Source organism: Lampetra planeri, chromosome 39, assembly GCF_965212315.1.
Source record: "Lampetra planeri chromosome 39, kcLamPlan1.2.h2, whole genome shotgun sequence".
NCBI classification, from domain to species: domain Eukaryota; kingdom Metazoa; phylum Chordata; class Hyperoartia; order Petromyzontiformes; family Petromyzontidae; genus Lampetra; species Lampetra planeri.
This window is the reverse complement of record NC_136145.1, coordinates 3,771,505-3,791,019: the sequence shown is the minus strand read 5'-3', so window position 1 is coordinate 3,791,019 and position 19,515 is coordinate 3,771,505. Positions and strand designations below refer to the sequence as shown.

Here is a 19,515-nt window from a genome sequence, read left to right as displayed (position 1 = left end):
CCACACCCTTTAACACCTACCCCGCACCGCCGAGCGTTACCCCACGCTTCCCCCCTTACATCCACCCACCCGTCCGAGCACCACAAACAGACCAGACGGTCTGGTCCAGCCCCGAACCTCCCCCTACAACCCCCCCTCCCTTGCGAGCCGCGTGTCCTCCCTCCCTCCCTCCTCCCTCTCGCGAAAATCCCCCTGGACCCCCACGAGCCCAAAACTTTAGTGCCACGCGGAGGGGAGAATTGAAAATGCCCTCCCCGCTACAGCCCTGGGTCGGTCCCTACCCAACCCACCCACCCCACCTCATCCCACCCAACCCACCCACCCCACCCACTCCACCTCATCCCAGCAGCAGCAGGAGGGGGCGGCATCACGCACCACGATTTTCCATCGGGGAGTCTCATTCCGTTTGCCACAAAAAAAAAACCGAGGTTTTTTTTTCCGAGACGCGGCCGGAGCAAACCACTCGCCTCGTTTATTGCGGCGTTCCATCGCTCGTCCGAAACGAGCGATATGTAGAACTGAATAATGGTGTTTGGCCATTCCTCCTGGGCGCGAAGCGAGGCTAAATCTGTTTTATGGTGTCACGTAAACAATAATAACACTGGTGGGGCAGGCATCCGAGCAGCGGCAGTGTGGTTGGTGACCACATGGCCTGGAGAGAGAGAGCGAGCTTTAACCGGTGGAACTTTTTGCCTTTGGGGTGGATAACCCAAAGGACCGAGATAGCGTTTCGATTTAAAGCTTTCGTGACTGCAGGGATTCATCTTCTTGGTTCTTTCGGTAAAGTCACGTAGAAGGGAAATAATAAAATAATAAAAATAAAACAATTATTTTATTAAAATAATAAAAACAAAACATAATTATTTTATTAAAATAATAAAAATAAACATAATTATTTTATTATGTTTTATTTTTATTATTTTCGTTCTACGTGACTTTACCGAAAGAACCAAGAAGACCGAGATGGCGTTTAAACGGGCATCGCGATGAAGGAGGGTCATTGGAGGAAAATGAGTTCATCTCAAAAACAGGAACGCATTAAAAGGAAGCGCGTGCTACGATAATACACGAGATAACCACACAAGGCGTACACGCACACATGCCCAATGTTACAAGGAGAATGATACCCCGCCCATATAGCTTGAACGGACTGTTGGGGCAAGTGCTGTAAGCGAGCGTATATCTATGAAAGGCCGGCACGGTACACGAGGGGGGTTGGGTGTGGTGGGGTCAAGTGTGGGGGTACACCCACATCCTCCATGGTGTTAGGCCAGAGTGGAAGAGTAGGCCAAATACCATCTTGCTGGGGGGGCTCTTTATAGAGCACCGTATCGTGGAATCTCTGTTCACCAGCAGTGGCGTGAGAAAGCAATTTCAGGGACGGACCCTTCACTTTTTAAATAATTTCTAGTGCTCGACGGTGGGGTAGAGAGTGGGCATTCCCAGCGGGGTACACCGAATGCCCTCCAGTGAAAGGCCGTTCCGCCCAGCACAGCCGTGGGGCATGCAACTGGCACGCTCGGCTTGCCTGCCGTGTATATATAGACACGCAGTGCGTATTCTACACGAGTTATTTAAACTTTTTGCCAGGTCTTCTTCTTAGTGAATGAAGGCCGCAGAGCTGCGTGGTTTTGTATACGCACCGTGTACACAACAACTGTGTGTGTGTGTGTAACACACACACACACACAAGTGCTGTTAGCGAGCACCTATGAAGGCCGGAACGGCACACGAGGGGGTGGGTGGCCAGCACCACGCCCCGGCTATCTTTGTCTCCCCAGTGGCAAGCACCGGTGACGATTATCTGAACCGGTCCTGGGCCTTCCCTAGGTCGACTCAGCCTCAAATGAATACCCGGTGCGATGTGTAAACATCGCCACTAGGGAGACAAAGGCGGCCGGGCGTGGTGTTGGCCACCCACCCCCTCGTGTGCCCTGCCGGCCTTCATAGGTGCTCGCTAACAGCGCTTGCCCCTACACAGTCTGTTAAGCCTATAAGGGGGATCTTTGTCTTTGTAAACACACAAACGTACGAAACACATCACAGGACGAACACACACACATGTACGCACGATACGCATGCGTGCAACCGGCACCCCCCCCCCCTTGCCGGGAAATGGAACAGGCCACTGACAATCTTGGGAGTGGGGGAATCAGGCGGTCGGGATTTGGGTTGGGTAGCTGAGGTGGTGGTCGCGCTAACGTTGCATAGGGCTAGCCCACCACTCCCATCACACACACACAAGACAAAGATACCCCCGTGTAGCCTGTAACAAGACTGTTGGGGCAAGTGCTGTTAGCGAGCACCTATGAAGGCCGGCACGGCACACGAGGGGGTGCGTGGCCAACACCACGCCCGGCCAACTTTGTCTCCCCAGTGGCGATGTTTACTACACACCGCACCAGGTACCGTACTCATTTGAGGCTGAGTCGACCTAGGGGAGGCCCAGGACCGGTTCAGATAATAGTTACTGTTGTTGGCCGCGAGCGGGAATCGAACTCGCTACCCCACCGCTCCCATACTCTCATCACCCAACGCCCTTACACAAACACGCGAAACGGAACTTGTGCATCTCACACAGACGACTGCCTACGCTCCCGTTCGCCCACCATGCGTATTCTACTATGAGGTCACTGGCGCTCGACAGACTGGAGACCCCACGTGGCATCTCCGCTCTCGGGCCGAGCATATCCAATTACGTTCAGTGACCGATCAACCCCACAGATTATATTATCAGTTCCTTTGCTCGAGAAATCGGACCGAGTGAAAATTGTTGGCCGGAGTGGGGGGGGGGGGGGTTAAAGTTGTGTGCCGCTGGACGGGAGGTGATGGGCGGGGATTGGTGACATCATCGGTGCCGTCAGCCACGCCCCGATGGGCGCGGCTTGTGGGAGGTTTCCCGCATTCGGCAGGAGGATTTTGGGCGGTCGCTGTTTTTTAAAAGGAGCCTCAAGTAATCGACCACAACAACAAGTCAGTTATAACTTGTCGATTGATCGGGTTGACAAATTGTCGCAACCATCGGCCGTGGTCCGAACCTCGATGACAACCGTCTCAGCTCGTGAGCGTGATGGCGTACACGCCTGTGGTCTCGCGTGCTTTGGAGGCGAGGGCTTGTGGCGGATCACGAAGCTCTGTGAAACGTCCAAACCCGCTGGGCTGCACGGTGGCCGGGAGATGGCAGCAGCATCTGCACCAAACATTTGCCAACACGCCAAACGTTACCGAATGGATTTAGCGAAACATTCCAATGCAGGAGCCTCCTGTAAACGATCTTCATACTCGGTAAGGCTTTCCTGGATAAACAAAGGGAATTATTGTTATTATAATAAGTGGGGGAGGGGATAATTGGCTCATTAGCAGAAGGGTAGTGGGTGGGTCGGGGGAGAGTGGGATACCGGGCTTAGCCGACACTGCATTCGTCAGCGACTGCAAGCGCAAGCACTATGTGTACCCGACCACAATTAAAACGCAGAACCACACCAAACGTTCGCCAACGTTCTAAACTTTATTTTAAAACCGCGGAGCAACGCAACGCACGACAGAACGGTTCCGAAACGGTGGTCACGGCGTTGGGGGCCCCACGCACCGCTACCTCCCAATTCCAGCGTTCGGGAGGATTTCACAAGCGAAGCGAGAGTGGCCAACCCACCAAAAGACCCTGCCCCCGCCTCTACAACAACAAAAAACGCTCGCCTAAACTCCGCGTGTATCCCTTGCGGAATGTCCGGGGGGAGAGTAGGGGGGTGTCAAAACTGCGGCGAGTCAACGGCCAACACACACGGACACAGCCGGTGGCGGTGGGAAGATGCGGCCGTGAAATTTCCACGATCGAAAACGGTGTCCCCCCCACCCACCCACCGAGGTTCGCCGATGTAACTGGTGCGATGTTTGCACACCGCACCGGATATTCGTTTGAGGCCGAGTCGAGCTCGGGGAGGGAGAGCCCACGACCGGTTCAGATATTCGTCACCGATTTGAAAGGTGCGCAAGTGACCGATAGCCATCGACGTCACCGCCGCTGCTTCCTATGGCGGCGCACGACGATGTCAAGGCGTGGCACCGAACGCCGTCGTGAGATTTCTGACAAAAGTACAAAATATATATATTTTCTAAAAATTATAATGTAGAACTATTACGGTTCGGATTAGGCAACACGATTCGCCCTCGCTCGCCACTCGACGTGGAGTTGTCCCGATTCAATAGCCGGACGTCTTGACGCTACCGGGGTTAATGCGGCGCATCTCGTGGCTGCTGGGCTCGTGGAAGCGACGATTTCTCAATCTGCAGGTCCAGTGTCAAACGCCGTTCTCCGTTGACCAATCTTGTCTGTTCAACCACGATGCAAGTCGTTAACACCCTGCACGCACCTGACGATTACTAAATACGTCCCACGCGATGCGGATAACGCAGATCAAAATCATGACAGAGGATGATGCTAATATGGATCAGGGTACACCTTTGTCACTTTAAGAGACTGCATTAGGATTCTATATTCGATATGGAGCATCGTCGTTTAGAGGATCTTCATCTGTATTTGATCAAATACAGATCTCCCCCTTTTGACATCAGGACGTGTGCCGTATTGTCGAAAAATATGTTAAAAGGTCCAAGTTTACAGCCCTGAAGCAGTGATGGAAACTACACATTGCTAGGGCATGGGCAAGGCTATGCGTAACACCACCACTGTGGAACTACCCCACAAAGCTGGCGGGCCCGCTCGCTCAACCTACCAAGCCGCGTGGCATTAAATAAATAATAACACACGCATCATATCCCGACGTAAAAGAGGATACTCTTTGGTTCTTTCGGTAAAGTCACAAAAGTAGAAAAAAAATATTTGTTTTATTTTAAAATTTTCCACCTACATGACTTTACGGAAAGAACCAAAGGGTACGGATTCCTGCAGTCACGAAAGCTTCAAATCAAGGGTAAAAGAGGATCTTTCATTTCGAGCATCTTACTCAGAGGGCACGGGACACGTATGCAAAACCACGCGGCTCACGCGGCGTGCGTGTGCAAAATGAAGTCATTTGTAAATCAAAGAAACAAGAATGGCGAACCATGGACATGCCGCAGCGTGGTGGGGATCATGAGCGCCTCGGTCTGGGAAACCCCCCCCCCCATCCGACGGACACCGATGGTACACAACACGCGCACACCGGTGACTGACGCTCGCGCGCGACAACGCCACGGACGAACCGATGCGTACAGGGCCCTTCAATCCTCACCGAATCTTTTCGGGCCCCGCTGCTCGACCGGAGATGGCGCGCGACTTAAAAGGATTTGCGTTAATTGGACGCTTGATTCTGAGCACCGGCTCAGGTCGGCTTGTGTCACGCAGGGTAGTGGGGGGGGGGCGATTTTGCAACGTGGTTTTACCGAATTAAAGATTCTGCGAGAATTTTTTTTAAAAGTTGGCTAATTTGGACCGCAACACGCTCGCAACGCAACACGTGTCCCAACCCAAATGACATCAGGGGATCTTGAACGTCCACTGCACAGCAGACGGCGCCGTAGCTACGGCTCGTACACTCGCAGTGTATGAACCGGGGCCGCCGTTGGGTTCCGAACCACTGCAACCAGCGGTGAACAACGCTGCCGGCTGCCGCCCCCCCGGCCACTTCGAGACCGCGCAGCGCGAGGAAAATGCGACACGTAAACTGCTGAGGCTCGCAAGCAGTTACCGGGGCCGCTGAACCAGAGCGCAGACCCAGCTGAAGTAAATCCCTGGGAGTGTCGCCGCATGTCTAACGGAGGTGACGGGCCGCGACGGGGGCGGCGGGGGGGGCGGGGGGGGGGAGGAGACCGTTGGGCTATGATGTCGCGACCGCGGGAGTCGCCGGCGCCGGCACGGCCGGGGTCGGGGCGAGCGCCGGCAATGCGTCGCCCTGCGCGTGCTTGCGCTCGGCGTTGGCCGCGAAGAGGGCGTCCATCATGCCCATGGCGGCGAGCAGCTCCTGCTGGAAGGAGACCTCGCGCTCGATGAGCTCCGCCAGCTTCTCGAAGCGCTGCGCCACGACCCGCGACTTGTGCAGCGTCGAGCCGTAGATGTCTGCGGGCGGCGCGGGAGGACAATCTCTGTTTGATTTCGATTTAAAGCTTTCGTGACTGCAGGGATTCATCTTCTTGGTTCTTTCGGTAAAGTAAAATAATAAAAATAAAACATAATAAAATAATTCTCACGACGTTTCGGCCACAACGCAAGCAGCCGTCCTCAGGTGGAGAATAGGTCTGTCGAGAAGACATTCTACGTGACTTTACCGAAAGAACCAAGAAGATGAATTTCTGTTTGCTTTACTCGTATTCATCACCGCGAGCGCAACCTTGCATTCTTGTTTGTTAAAGTCTTCTAAACATTTCCTGCAGTTCACCCGTAAACATAAGGAACATCATAATGACTTTGTAAGGAGGGTAAACGAGCATAGCGACAACAACCAACAAAAATAATCAAAGTGGGCTTCAGCGGGACACATTGTTTGAAGGGATTATGGCCGAGACGACGTCACTGCGGAGATGGAGTAATGAAATCGGCTGTTATATCGCAGGACTGCGAGAGATGGAGGGTGGGGGGGGGGATGGCATAGGGAGGCCTTCATCCAGCAGTAGATTTATCACGGCCGACGACGATGACAATCAAGGCTTTCATTTCCACATTTGTACGACAGAGTTCTTCTAGACATGTGGCCGATTTCGCGGATTCAAAAAACGGTGTCTGCCCGCACGCCCAGCGAAGCAAGGGTTAACGGGCGCAGGTCGTCTCATTTCGCCGCAGACCAAACACTTGACGGATACCGAAGCCGGGGGCGAGGCGAGCTGTGGCGCGAAACCGCGAGTCGGTGCTACGTCTCACACGTCATTACAACCACAGGGAACACGCTGCAGAAAACGCACGGGGGGATTCACCAGTACCAGACAATGCCGCCCAGACCAATCGAACCGAGGTCGGCGCGGCTGGCACGTGCGGCGCGCTTCCCACGAGGTACGCGGAGGCACAAGAGCACAAACGAGATGCTTGACACACGCACGACGCACGCACGACGCACGCACGACGCACGCACGACGCACGCACGACGCACGCACGACGCACGACGCAAACACGACGCACACATGACGCACGCAAGTGCACGGCCCCTTTGTCAATCCACTGCTCGACGGGGGCGGGGGGACGACGACGACGTCTCCCTGCCTGCCTTGTGGGTCCTACGAGCTATGAGATCGCACAATGTTGATTTATCAAAGAACTCGCAATCGTCAATAACACTGCGGCCTTAAATGTAAAAAAATATCGATATGATCGGTGGCGTTTCAGGCTATGGCTCTTCTTCACAGCGTGTGTCAATTGTGCCTCTGCACCGCTGCCAGCGTGGCATCGCTAACCGTTGCCTTTAATATTGATTTATGTTCGCTGTGTTTTTACTTCTTCTGTACAACGGCTGTTTTTGCTTTTGATTTCTCTTTGCCTGTGTTTGTATCCGATATCTTGTTTGCTTCGTGGCAGCATATTGGTTTTTCATCACCGCTCTTTGTAATTTTTGTGGCTCGGGTCACTGTTGCAAATGAGACTCATCCCGTGGCCTCCAGAGTTCTCACCTGCTTAAACAATGAGATCAACTTGAAACTCTAGTTTTTAACACACCGGTTAATAATGATGATGTTAATTAACGTGCCAAATTTTGCAGACAATTCAACAACTCAGAGGTGCGGAGCCAAGCTCAGGGCTGCTCGAAATCCTGACCGAACAGACAGAGGCCTTTAGACGTTTCTTCAAAGTCAGGAGTGCATTCGATGTTGCGGATGTGCAAAGGGATACAGAGAGTTCCACACAAAGGGGGAGGCAGCAGAGAACCGCCGTGAGGCCGTGACACTTCGAGACCTTCGGTGTCCGAAGCTGATTCTGAGTGATGCTGCGTAGGGTTCTACCACGAGTTTCAGTGCAAGGCGAGAGTAGTGAGGCGAGGTACGGCGGTGGAGGCGGGGAGGGTAGGAGACGGACTCACCGATGAGGGCATCAGCAACCGTGGTGAGGACGGAGGAGAATCGTGGGTCCAGCATGTTCCTGCACGCGCATCAGAAGCACCGGCGACGCAAGCGAGCGGTCGTCGACACATTGGTGAAATTTCCACAATGATAGAAAATGAAACAACCCTGAAGTACCCACTTGTACCCCCTAACACTCCGCTACGAGACTTCTGTGGGCAACGGTCAAACCGAAACCGTGTTTTTTTTTTTAAGTCACAGGACGAGGGGGGAATGTAGCCCATTTACGTGAAAAACTACATTTCCTAGAATTTAATGGATTTGGTAATTGGTAACTGTGCCGAGAAGTTGAACTTGTTTCGCGACAGAACCCGGTTCCTATCTCAATCTAGTGAATTTACCGTCGAGAAATGCGCGTAAACTCATGCTTGATGTCAAATGGCAGCGATTTGACGACAGAAAATTTGCAAGTGTAGTTCATCCTATCTTCGTAAACCATTTTTCTATTCTCGTTATTTTGTTCTATATTATTCTCTTGTTTTGTTCGGGCTTACGTGCGATTGGGCTTGCACGCGATCGAGTTTCCACGCGATCGAGTTTTACGTACGGTCGACCTTACGTGCGATTGTTTAAATCATCGAGCTGTGTAACTCTCTCTGTCATTTTGCCGTCACTGCCGACCAGCTTGGGCCGGACACCAATGTCCATAGACCAGGTATCTGATTACACAGACGGGCGTCTATTAACTTAAGACACTTGGGAGTTTGCGCGCTCTCCCCCGGGGGTCGCGCGGATTAATTAACATCGACAGGTGCCTATGAACATAAGACGCTTAGGCACCTGTAAACGGTAAGCAGGAGAGGGCAACATTCAAATTCAAACCGGGGAACTTAATGGTAACCAGCTGGCGCCCTGACCTCCGAGCCAGCTGGCCGCTGAGTCTTGTTTCTTCCACGCACGCATGTATGGAAAGAACACGCAGACGCTTCGACCCCCCCCCACCCCCCAACCGGAAGGACAAAGCCAACGTCGCAGTCACGTGGGCTGCACTGCCCCCTATAGGCGCCAGCCCCAGCAGCCCCCTATTAGAGTAGAAGCCGGATGTTATTGTTACCGTCACCCCGCTTGTTTACCCCCAGGAAAGCATCACGAGTCACGTGACCCAACTCAAGTAGGGTCGTGTCATTTGTTTAGCAGTGTGGGGGAGGAGGGGCGATGATTGCTACGTAAATTTTTTGCAAGTTGGCAAATTTGAGGCATAATGGCAGCGATTAGCACAGTAGGACTTGCTCCGTAAAGTTGTTATTCTTTTATCTGTGCGTGTTTGTATGTATGTGCGTGTGAATTGAAGGAGGCTACTGAGCAGTTGGAAGCAGTCGTCCTCCAGCAACAACGGAGAGTAGAGAAGAGGAGCGACACTCACAACAACAAGCGGAGCACTGGGCGGATAAAATGCAGCAAGCTGGCACAACGCGGGGTACAGCTGGTGAAACGATGAGTCATCTCAGTCAGCCAACCCATGGCACCTGGGTCTGTCCCGAGACCTCGTCAGCGAGCCTTCGACACTTCACGTGGCCTGGCACAGGCGCCGTGGTGACTTCACCGTCACTTAGTGGTGAATGGCGGGTATTGGTGTATTGCCCCAACACTCTGTTAAGGCTACACGGGGGAACTTTGTCTTTGTATTGTTGAAAGTGAGTATGTTTGACTGTGTGTGTACACTCATAGTTGGCACAGTGGGGAGCACAGGTGGTGCATCTCTCAGTCGTATCAGGCAGGTAACCCACAACACCCGGGTCTGTCCCGTGACCTCTTTGTCAGCGAGCCTTCGGCACGTCACGCCGTCTCAAAGTGCACCTAACCCGGCACAAACTGTCCAGTGACATCACCACCAGTTAGTGGCGAGTGGTGACTGTTGTTGTTGTACACTTAAACGTGTATGTGTGTGTGTAGAATGTGTGGGGAGCGATAGGGTAGTGGTTAGCGTGCTATGCTGTGAACCTGGTTACCCAAGTTCGATTCTCGCTCACGGCCAACACCAGTGATAATCATCTGAACCGGTCCTGGGCCTCCCCTAGATCGACTCAGCCTCAAATGAGTACCTGGTGCGGTGTGTAAACATCGCCACAAAGGCGGTCGGGCGTGGTGTTGGAGACCCACCCCCTTCGTGTGCTATGCCGGCCTTCATCGGTGCTCGCTAATAGCACTTTCCCAAACAGTCCGTTAAGGCTATGCGGGGGATCTTTGCCCTTGTTAGTAGCACGTCCGTGTGTGCGTGCCCGAGCGTGTGCGTGCGCCCTCACCGCAAGAGGAACGCGAGCAGAACCAGCAGCTGCTGCTCGTCGCGCCCGGCGATGGCGCTCTCCAACGCCTGCCTGCGCGCCAGCTCCGCCATCACGCTCACCGTCACCTCCGGGTGTCGCGACGCCACCTGGGCCTGGCGGTGGCGGCGGAGCAGAAAGACACAAACGGGGGGGGGGGGGGGGGCGTGAGCGTATGGGATCGACGCGGGGGAGCCGCGGCTTGCCATCTGCCGCCTCGGGAGGCAAGGGTCGATCATCATAATATTATCTCCAGTCACATTTTCTTCAGCCTAGGGAACCCCCCCACTCCACCGCTCCGATGGTAGTTGGTCCAAGTGCGGCACAAGGTGCGACTCTGCGCCAGCCTGAAAAGTGCGCATCAGTTTGCCAGTGATGGGCAAATGTTGATATTGATTATTCCAATTAAGCAACCTGAGAATATTCGTGTACAAATTTTCGGACAACTATGCCTGTATCTATTTCCAACAGTGCGTTGGAAGACGTTTGTGAAGTTCCGAAAGCAACTGGCCTGCGAGGTGGCCAGAAAATGTAAGTAGAGCACACGGGGGGAGGGGGTTTGTGAACCCATCTGTGTGGCCCCCTTCTCCCCTCCCCTTGCGCCTGAAGCCCTGGCTTAGTTGTTACCCTGTCCAGGACTCTTGCCTTGCCTGGTGGTGGTGCGGAGGGGGGGGCTGGGGGGTGTGCACGCAGGTGTAGAGGTTTGTGCGTGCAAGGGCACAGGTGTGTGTGCAGGTGTAGAGGTTTGTGCGTGTAGGTGTACACTGGTACCTCGAGAACGGCGTCCAGTGCGTGCGAGTGCTGGAAGGTCCTGAGCAGCTTGTCGTACTTCTGCTGGTGAACCCGCGCCTGGAAGCTCACCTTGACATCGCCCTGCAGGGAAAACCGGGAGGACGCACGGCACTCTGGCTCGCTAAACGCGCGCACTTCTAGTTTACGTTCGATATGCTTTTGACCAGGCGAGAGAGACCTCAAAGAGACCAGGGCAGAGCCTCTTGTCGGCAAGAGTTAGCCGAGGTCACCGAAACGACAAAAGAAAACGACACATCAAGTGACAGCAGCAACGATGTCAATAAAAAAAATATATAAAAAAATATTCTACCCTTCCCACCCGGGCCCCGTCACACGCACACACGTGAACAGCAGGGCACGTGCGTACGTGCGTGCGTACGCGTGTTGTGCGCGCGGAAGTGGGAGCGCATAGCGCCACGGACCCGGCAGCCAGAGTTCGATTCCCCGTTCGCGGCCATCATTGGTGACGAAGGACTTAACCGATCCTGGCATTCTGAGCCTCCCTCCCCAAGTTGATTCAATGTGAGCACCTCGCACGGCGTGTAAGACATCAGCACTGGGGACACAAATGCCGCCGGGCGTGGAAATAGCCAATCCACCCCCTCGTGTGCTGTGTCGGCATAAATTACGTGCTCACGAGCGGTGCTATCCTCAACAGGGTAGGGTTCTTCAACTGATAACCCCACGGCCAGGTGTAGCTCGCAAAGACTCCTGGGGTCTGGTCATGTGCAAGGGAAAAAAATTGTAATAAACAAGTTTTTTTCAATGCACACGCTTTTTTATTTGCATTCAAAAGTAGAAAATACATTCTCGTGACCCCCAGAATTAATCAAATTTGATGCGCTGAATAAAAGTGAGTGGGGTGGCTTGCATAAAGCAAATGAAACATAGAAAAGAAACCACCAACTTTTATTCACCACATCAAATTGTATTAATTCTGGGGTTAAAATAATTTATTTTCTACTTGAGTGAAAATAAAAGTGTGTGCATTGAAATGCATTTGTTTTTACTGTGAAAAATAAGCGTAACTTAAAGGCCTTGGTTGCTGAAGCAGAGTGCTTGCAGTGAGGTGGGGGTGGGTGGAACTTGACATTAATCTGGGATTGGACTGGGAGCTGGTGAAGGGAATTGGAGTAGCGGGATGACGTGGTCTCATTTATGGAGACGGGTCAGAAGTATGGAAGCGGTATTTTGGTTCATCCAGACTTTGGAGACGAGCAATTTCGGTGGTGCCAGACATGCAATACGTCATCTGACCGACCCCCTGCCCGAGCGACCTTCACCACTTGTGACCAAAGTGTACCTATACTCTTAGTTCTTTCGGTAAAGTCACGTAGGTAAAAAATGAAATTAAAATTATTAATAAATTAAAAAAACACGACGTTTCGGAGGCAACACAAGTCTCCGTCATCAGGTGGGACCGTCACAGCCAGATTTGCTGCATCAAGTGAGGCAGGGATTCAAGATGCAAGCCGTACCTTCTTGGGCAGGTAGTCCTTTCCGCGGACGTAGTAACGGTAGGAGGCGCTGCGACGGCGGCGAGGCTCCGGCTTTTGGCGCTCCTCCGTCTTGCGGTTCCGAACGCTCAAAAGCCCATTGGTCATCCCAGCCACCAGCGTCTGGTCATCCGGCTGGGGTGAGCAAGGAAACCCAAAAAGACAAAGACACACACACATTCGAACAACAGCAGCCACCTTTTGACACTGAAGGGATAGCAACATCACCACAGGCTGGGTTCAAACACGTACACTCAGCCACGGTTGGCTACTACTGTGCAAAAGAAGATCAACATACGTACATACACTCAAGTATACAAAGAACCCCCGTATAGCCCTCAAAGACTATTGGGGCAAGTGTCTGTGTATGTATACTCAAGCAGAGCGCTATCCATTACACTACCACTCCATACATAAAGACAAAGACCCCCTGTATAACCTTAACAGACTGTAGGGGCAAGTGCTGCTAGCGAGCACCTATGAAGGCCAGACGGTACACGAGGGGGTGGGTGGCCAGCACCATGCCTGACCGCCTTTGTCTCCCCAGTGGCGATGTCTACACACCGCACAGGGTACTCATTTGAGGCTGAGTCGACCCAGGGGAGGCCCGGGACCGGTTCAGATAATCGTCACTGGTGTTGGCCGTGAGCGGGAATCGAACCCGGGTCGCCAGGTTCATAGCGCAGCGCGCTAACCGCTACACTACCGCTCCCACAGGCACGCACACATAAAGACTCGCATCAACGAGTCAATGTTTTGTTGCACTTGAGTGTTGTTAGCGAGTGTCTATTGAGTCCCATGCGGTATGGGGGCACTCACAGAGATGCCGAGGCTGAGGATGGCAGCCGGGTAGTCGAAGCTGTGCACCGGCTTGAACGTGGTCGTGCTCAACACCTTCACGTGCCTGCTCGCCACAAAGACAAAGGTCCCCGTATAGCTTTCACAGCGAGTAGGGGGGGCAAGTGCTGTTAGCAAGCACACAGTAAGGCCTGCACGGCACACGAGGTGGGTGGTGTGGTTAACACAATGCCCGGGCCGGCCTTTGTCTCCCAAGTGGTCAACGTATTGAAGGCCGAACGGCATGGATGCGTCATCGCCGTGTGGCTCAGCGCGAGGGGTCGCGGGGTCGCGGGTTTACGGGTTCACGGGCAGAGGGGCGACCTGTCAAGCGAGGCGGTGAGCAGCCGGTCGCCGGCGCCGTTGAGGGTGAGCGCCGTCACCGTCTTGTGGTGGTGCCGTAGGCAGGCGAGGAGGTGCCCTCCACGCATGGCGTCCCACACCTTCACCAGCCGCCCGCCTGCGCCCACGGACAGCCCCACGCAACGATACGGTCAAGCGCCGTTACACGCGACGTTCGTGCGCTGTCATGCGACACACGGAGGCACGGGAATTATAACAATGACTGCAGGCTTGAGGGCATATTACTCCGGACTTTTACGCGATCGTGACCCGTGTTTGCCTCTTGGATGTCTGCGTTGTGTATTTGCGTTCTTGAACGAATCAGAATAATGACGTGCAAGTACGACGATGATAATAACAATGATGTGTGTGGGGGTACAATGCTGATGACGATGAAAATGCTGAGCGGGTGCTACTATCACGACGATTAATGTGCGCGTGGTCTGTGACGACGATCACGATGATGTACGTTGGTGTTGGCGGGGGGGGGGATACGACAATGACGGCGATTATATAACGACAATGACGATGGTGCGATGTGCGCGGAAGCACTTGCCGGCCGACACGTAGAGCCCCTCGGAGGGGAAGGCGAGCACACTCTCGACAGGGAAGCCGTGGTCCAGCGTCAGCACCGCGTCCGGCTGCCGCACGTCGAACACCCGCACCATGTGATCGTACGAGCCTACCGGAGCGAGCAACACCGGGACATCAAGGTTGGGTTCACAATCTGAGCAACAGCCCTTGGTGCACCGCTGTATTCTGGTCTGCTCGCAGCCTAACTGGTTTGGGAGTCTCACAAATAAAATAAATACTTAGGTTAATTAGGAATCGCCGGTCAAGCAACTGGGTCGCAGGCATGGGTAACCACACGTGGCCCAAATGTGACTCCAATTACGAAAATATTGTCGAATCACCGACAAAGTACACATTTATATTAATGTAAGTGTAGGAGGTGGGTGGATAGGTGGGTAGCTCAGGGGGATAAAGCTGTTGGAAAGAGCACTGCTCCAGCAACACTGCGATCCAGGGGTGAACATCAGGTTTCAGCCACCCGTGATGAAACCAGGTTGTGTCCAGTGTCGTGAGTCGCTCGTCTTGGCCCGGTCACATTCAATTTAGCTCTCCACTCCATTGGCTAAAATCCAGCTCCGAGAATTAATTATACCATTTTGACTTTCAAGTGACGGCCATGGCTCTCATATGGTAGGGTGGGTGGGAAAGCGCTGGCCCCTACTGACCCAAGGTCACTTGCAACGATACCTGAAATAGTTCTGTGATATCCGCTTTTGGGGGTCATTACCTGAAATACAGGACGTTTGTACTGCTCTGCGAGAAGTCCTAATGGGTATTTAATTTCATATGATGCACGTTAGGACAATCAGGATGAAACTGGGAAAGAAAATGACGGATTTTTGTTTAAGGCATTAAGGGGAAAAATATTTTAAAATCACCGATGCATTTTCGGCACGATATCAGACATTTCGTTCCACGTGCTGCTGAGAGCTTCTTCAGGAACAGAAGGTTATTTAGGAACTTAACGATCTCCCAAGGACGTACATTGTAACATCAGGCATCATGCCGGAAGGCTACACACGGCACGGACGCGAACACTTAAAGCCGGGCAAATCGTCGCGTCCGTGCGAGGAGCTGTTGCACGCACCGGTGATGAAGAGGTTGGGGTTGAGGGTGCACGGGTGCGCCGACCGCACGTAGTCTCCGTGGCTAGCGAAGGACAAAAGCTGCGCGCCGGTCGCCACGTCCCAGAGCCGCGCTGTGCAGTCGTCCGATCCCGAGAGCACGCGCAGCCCGTCGCTCATGAAGCACGACACACGCACCGCACTGCTCGCACAGCAGGGTGGGGGGGGGGCAGAGGTCAGAGCACCGCGAAGCATTGCGCGCTTCCCACAGCCGTCTCAAACGCTCCCCCTTCCGATACTAGGAAGCCACTGGAGCAATGCACTGCTATATCTAGATTGAAAACTCCTTTCCTTAGAACTGCTTTTTTTATTTTGTTGTCCTTCCCCCGCACCCCTGATTAGCACGGTTGGCTATATACAGTGTGAAAGTTCAACATACAAACTACTACTCTATACTACACTACTGTACACTACACCACTATACTACATTGAGAACTAATTTCTTTAGAACCGCTTGTCGCGTGTTAGTTTGTTGGCCTTCCCGCACACCTCCGATTAACAAGGTCCGCTATGCCACGGCGTGAAAGAAGCTCAACATATAAAACAAATATGGTACGCAACGAGACTCCGCCGCGCCGAAGCCACGAGACTCACGCACCGCTTGTGCCCGTCAAAGCTACGCAGCGGCACCCGTCCCTGCGCCTCGAACACTCGCACCACCCCCTCTTCGCTGCCGGCCACCAGCAGGCGCCCGTCGGTGCGGAACGTTGCGCCGAAGGCCACGTCGCGGAACCGCGTGAACGTGCGCTGAGGCTCGGCGGAGTGGGCCGCGTACACGTGCACCTGGAGGCCGAGCAGGCCACGCAGAATCAAACAGTCAATCGGTAATCCTTCACAAAAGGCAGGTGAGACGGTGTTGTACATGAAAAAATAAGAATAGGTTTTACCCTTTGTGGCAATAAAACCGGTGTTAAGATGTTAGAACAACAAATAGAAACCTTTTGCAAGGAATCAAGTTCACGTTAACTACACGTACTTGTGGAGGACATGCAAGCAAACATGCTCTGATAATGTTATACACACACACACACACACGTGTACCTGCCTTGTGCGCGAAACACAAATCTGTCGATCAATGAATTTAAAATCCTTTTATTTCATCTAAGTAAGGCCGAGCTGTACACGTGCACAACATCAATTAATTCTTCATTTTAGTCAAGCGAGAGAGTGCCGAGACTAAAAGCCTCTTTTTTTAAGGAAGACCTGGGCCACAAAAGTACACTGGCGTTATCAAGTAAATGGTATACAGAGACAGAATATGAAGCAAACACAAATATCAGGACATTAGGCAATCAACCAACGATAAATAATGTAACCAGATGATCCTAGGAGAGAGAGCTTGTGACAGTATGTGTTGTGGGGAGGGAGGTCGCGTACCCTGGTAGAGGCGGACACGGCGAAATGGTGCGGAGCAGTCGGGGAGAAGTGCACGTGCGTGACGGCGCCATACTCGTTGATCTGAACCGGACTCTGTACGAGGACGACATGGCGGCGGCAGCGGCGGTGAGGTGCGCCATTATGAATGAGGCACGGGTGTCGCAGAGATACACAACAAGGATTCGCACGGTGAATCTGTATCAACGCGAGGGTAAACAGGGTGGCCGGCGCTTTGCGAGCGAGGTGGCAGACCGCGACAATTCAGATCTTCTCTGGACGTCTCATTGCATTCCATCAGTATAAATACAAATTCTGATTCTAAAAAAGATTAAGGTACGGCCCTACAATTGAGATACAGCAATGAAATCAGCTGGTGTGCAGGAACTCGGTGGAGTTCTCCGTCGCAAAACTGAGAGATGGAGACAGAATATGGAGGTCTTCATTCAGCAGTGGATTCATTCTGGCTGATGATGATCATGATGATCATGATGATCATGATGAATGGTAACTCACCCGATAAGCCTTCCAGTAGAGGGTCTCGCTGCTTATTTTCTCACCAAGTTGGGGGATGTTCTGAATGCGAGTTGGACGAAAAGAACCCATGGCGGCTATTCTGAACACGAAACAAACACAAAACAAATATGAACCGGTAACATTCTGAGCAAGCTTCGCATTTGCAACATTCATAAACAACCACGGCAGTCATCTGTGAGCAGACCTGGGGTCAATTATTATTAGAATTACAAAGGCAATGTAAATTACATGTACACTCACACTTGGATTGCGCAATTCATTACGAATTGCAATTCATTATGAATTGCACAATTTCATTTGACCTCAGGCCTAACCTGGGCATCTGCCCTGTATCATTGATAGCAGCAGGCACTCTCGATCACCTGCTTGATGATGCCAGTGGAGCCACACAGTTTGTTTTAAACTTCAAACCTAACACGAGATGGATGTGCACATAACCTGCCCCACTTTGTCAGGCCGCTGCTGTATGAGGACCTTCTCATAGCCGCGCAGGTCTTTTGGGGTTATTTGGCCTTACTTCACCTCGCCGGTCAATGCGAGATTGTGAAGGCGGGGAGCATAAACGTGGTGTTCCCAATTGTACATTGCAGCTTAACTAAATTGGCTAAGTACTGCAACTATCACGTATTCCGGGATGTACTGGTCACCGCCATGAGAATGTGGAACTTCCACCGTTGGCTCAAAATCGCTCTACCTTCTTGGACTCCTATTGGACATGGAAATGTTTGACTTTTTGATTTGCCGTCTAAAACAACGGCTTAGTTAAAAGTGTTAAATACAGTACAGTACGAGAGTACAGTGGCACTATCGATACAACCACTTGCACAAGGCAAATGTATTGATTTTCTCTCAAATTTAAGGCTCGATTACGCAAAATTATCTTTTCTCAGGTTTGAAGCTGGTTACAAACGTTTTATTAAAGTTAAACGACGAGACGAGTTCATTCAGCGAGAGATACCCTATTCTGCTTAAAGCCGGTGTACTGTACAACCTCACGTGGCCTCCTGTTTCGCGTTACATTTACCCGTTATTTTATTTCCGAAACACAAAGACACACAACGCATACAAACGTGTCCTTTTCTTGCACCACGTACACATTCCCACTCGAAAACAAACAAAAGACGCGATGCTGTGTATAAAGTGACCACGCGAGACCGAACAGTGGAGCCTCGGTCTTACCTAGCGACCCTGCCGCATTCGGTGAGAGGTCCCCGGCAGAGCTTGGTAAGATTCGCCGCCCCTCACAAGGCCGGGGTCCGGGCTCCGCTACTCCACGTGTGATCGGCGCGTGGAACGCCGCGTAATGACGTCACTCCCCGTGCGCGGTTGCGTCACGGCACCGACTTACTCGTGCGTCGTGACGTCATCGCGCTCGGTGTGATTGTTTTGCATATCGGTCACTGCTGGTTTCAACAAGCACGTGCTCGACGGGATAAAGCATCGCTTTAGTCGTTAATGTTTTTATTAGCATGTATATGTTTAAGTTGATTTGCTGACCTTTGCTATACTTTGCACTCATACCGTCTTTTTATTATCCTGACCCCGTGTCCCCACTGGACATCTGTGAAAAGGAGCTTTATAACTAATCGGATTCCTCCGGTATAAATACTAATTCTGATTCCAATTCTTGGGCGTATTCTCATTCGACTTAGCTCAAGAGCCCACCCCCCTTCATGAGCTACGCTTTTGGCCTACACTTCCACACTGTAACAAAGTTAACTCAACACACTGGCAGGACATCCGCAGAGGTGGTAGTCCCCACAGTTTTCCCCACCATATGATAACGTGCTTGGTGTTATCCATTGATAGTGCCGAGTGGACAGCCTGTGGAGGCGTGGCGGGGCTGATTTTGATTGCCGCGCCTGGAGATGGGATCGACCCGGTGAGCTCTGGCAATGCCTGTTCAGTTAGCTCATATTGGTAGGAACCTCCTGGTTACACCAGCCCACAGGGGATTATTGTGTCCGTCCGTCCGTCGTGCATCCAAAAATGGGAGGGGTGGGGCTGGGTGGGGAGGGGAGGGTGGGGAGAGTGGGGCTGGGTGGGGGAGGGTGGGGAGGGGCTGGGTGGGGGAGGGGTGGGGAGGGGCTGGTCACCCCGTGGTGCCCTTATAAAACTCAACGTTTAACCTACTCACGC

General features: G+C 52.6%; 1 protein-coding gene across 1 annotated transcript; it reads right to left on the bottom strand.

Moving 5' to 3' along the window:
• Positions 1–3,489: 3,489 nt before the first annotated feature.
• Positions 3,490–18,704, bottom strand: UTP15 (UTP15 small subunit processome component). The gene is made up of 13 exons (XM_078612618.1): positions 18,556–18,704; positions 17,356–17,455; positions 16,843–16,935; positions 16,064–16,248; positions 15,429–15,607; positions 14,325–14,450; positions 13,751–13,886; positions 13,409–13,493; positions 12,572–12,724; positions 11,073–11,174; positions 10,284–10,417; positions 8,001–8,059; positions 3,490–6,055 (listed from the first exon to the last, which is right to left on the bottom strand). The coding sequence occupies exons 2-13, from the start codon at positions 17,443–17,445 to the stop codon at positions 5,817–5,819; spliced, it is 1,581 nt and encodes a 526-aa protein (XP_078468744.1). The 5' UTR covers positions 17,446–17,455; positions 18,556–18,704; the 3' UTR covers positions 3,490–5,816.
• Positions 18,705–19,515: the final 811 nt, after the last annotated feature.

Bases quoted from the DNA above. Each gene is read 5' to 3' on its own strand.
- UTP15 (XM_078612618.1), bottom strand. From the start codon at position 17,445: ATGGGTTCTTTTCGTCCAACTCGCATTCAGAACATCCCCCAACTTGGT. The intron at 16,249-16,842 runs GTACGCGACCTC...CTCGGCCTCCAG, and splicing joins CCGTGTCCGCCTCTACCAGG to GTGCACGTGTACGCGGCCCA. The intron at 12,725-13,408 runs GTGAGTGCCCCC...TGCTCACCCCAG, and splicing joins TCCTCAGCCTCGGCATCTCT to CCGGATGACCAGACGCTGGT.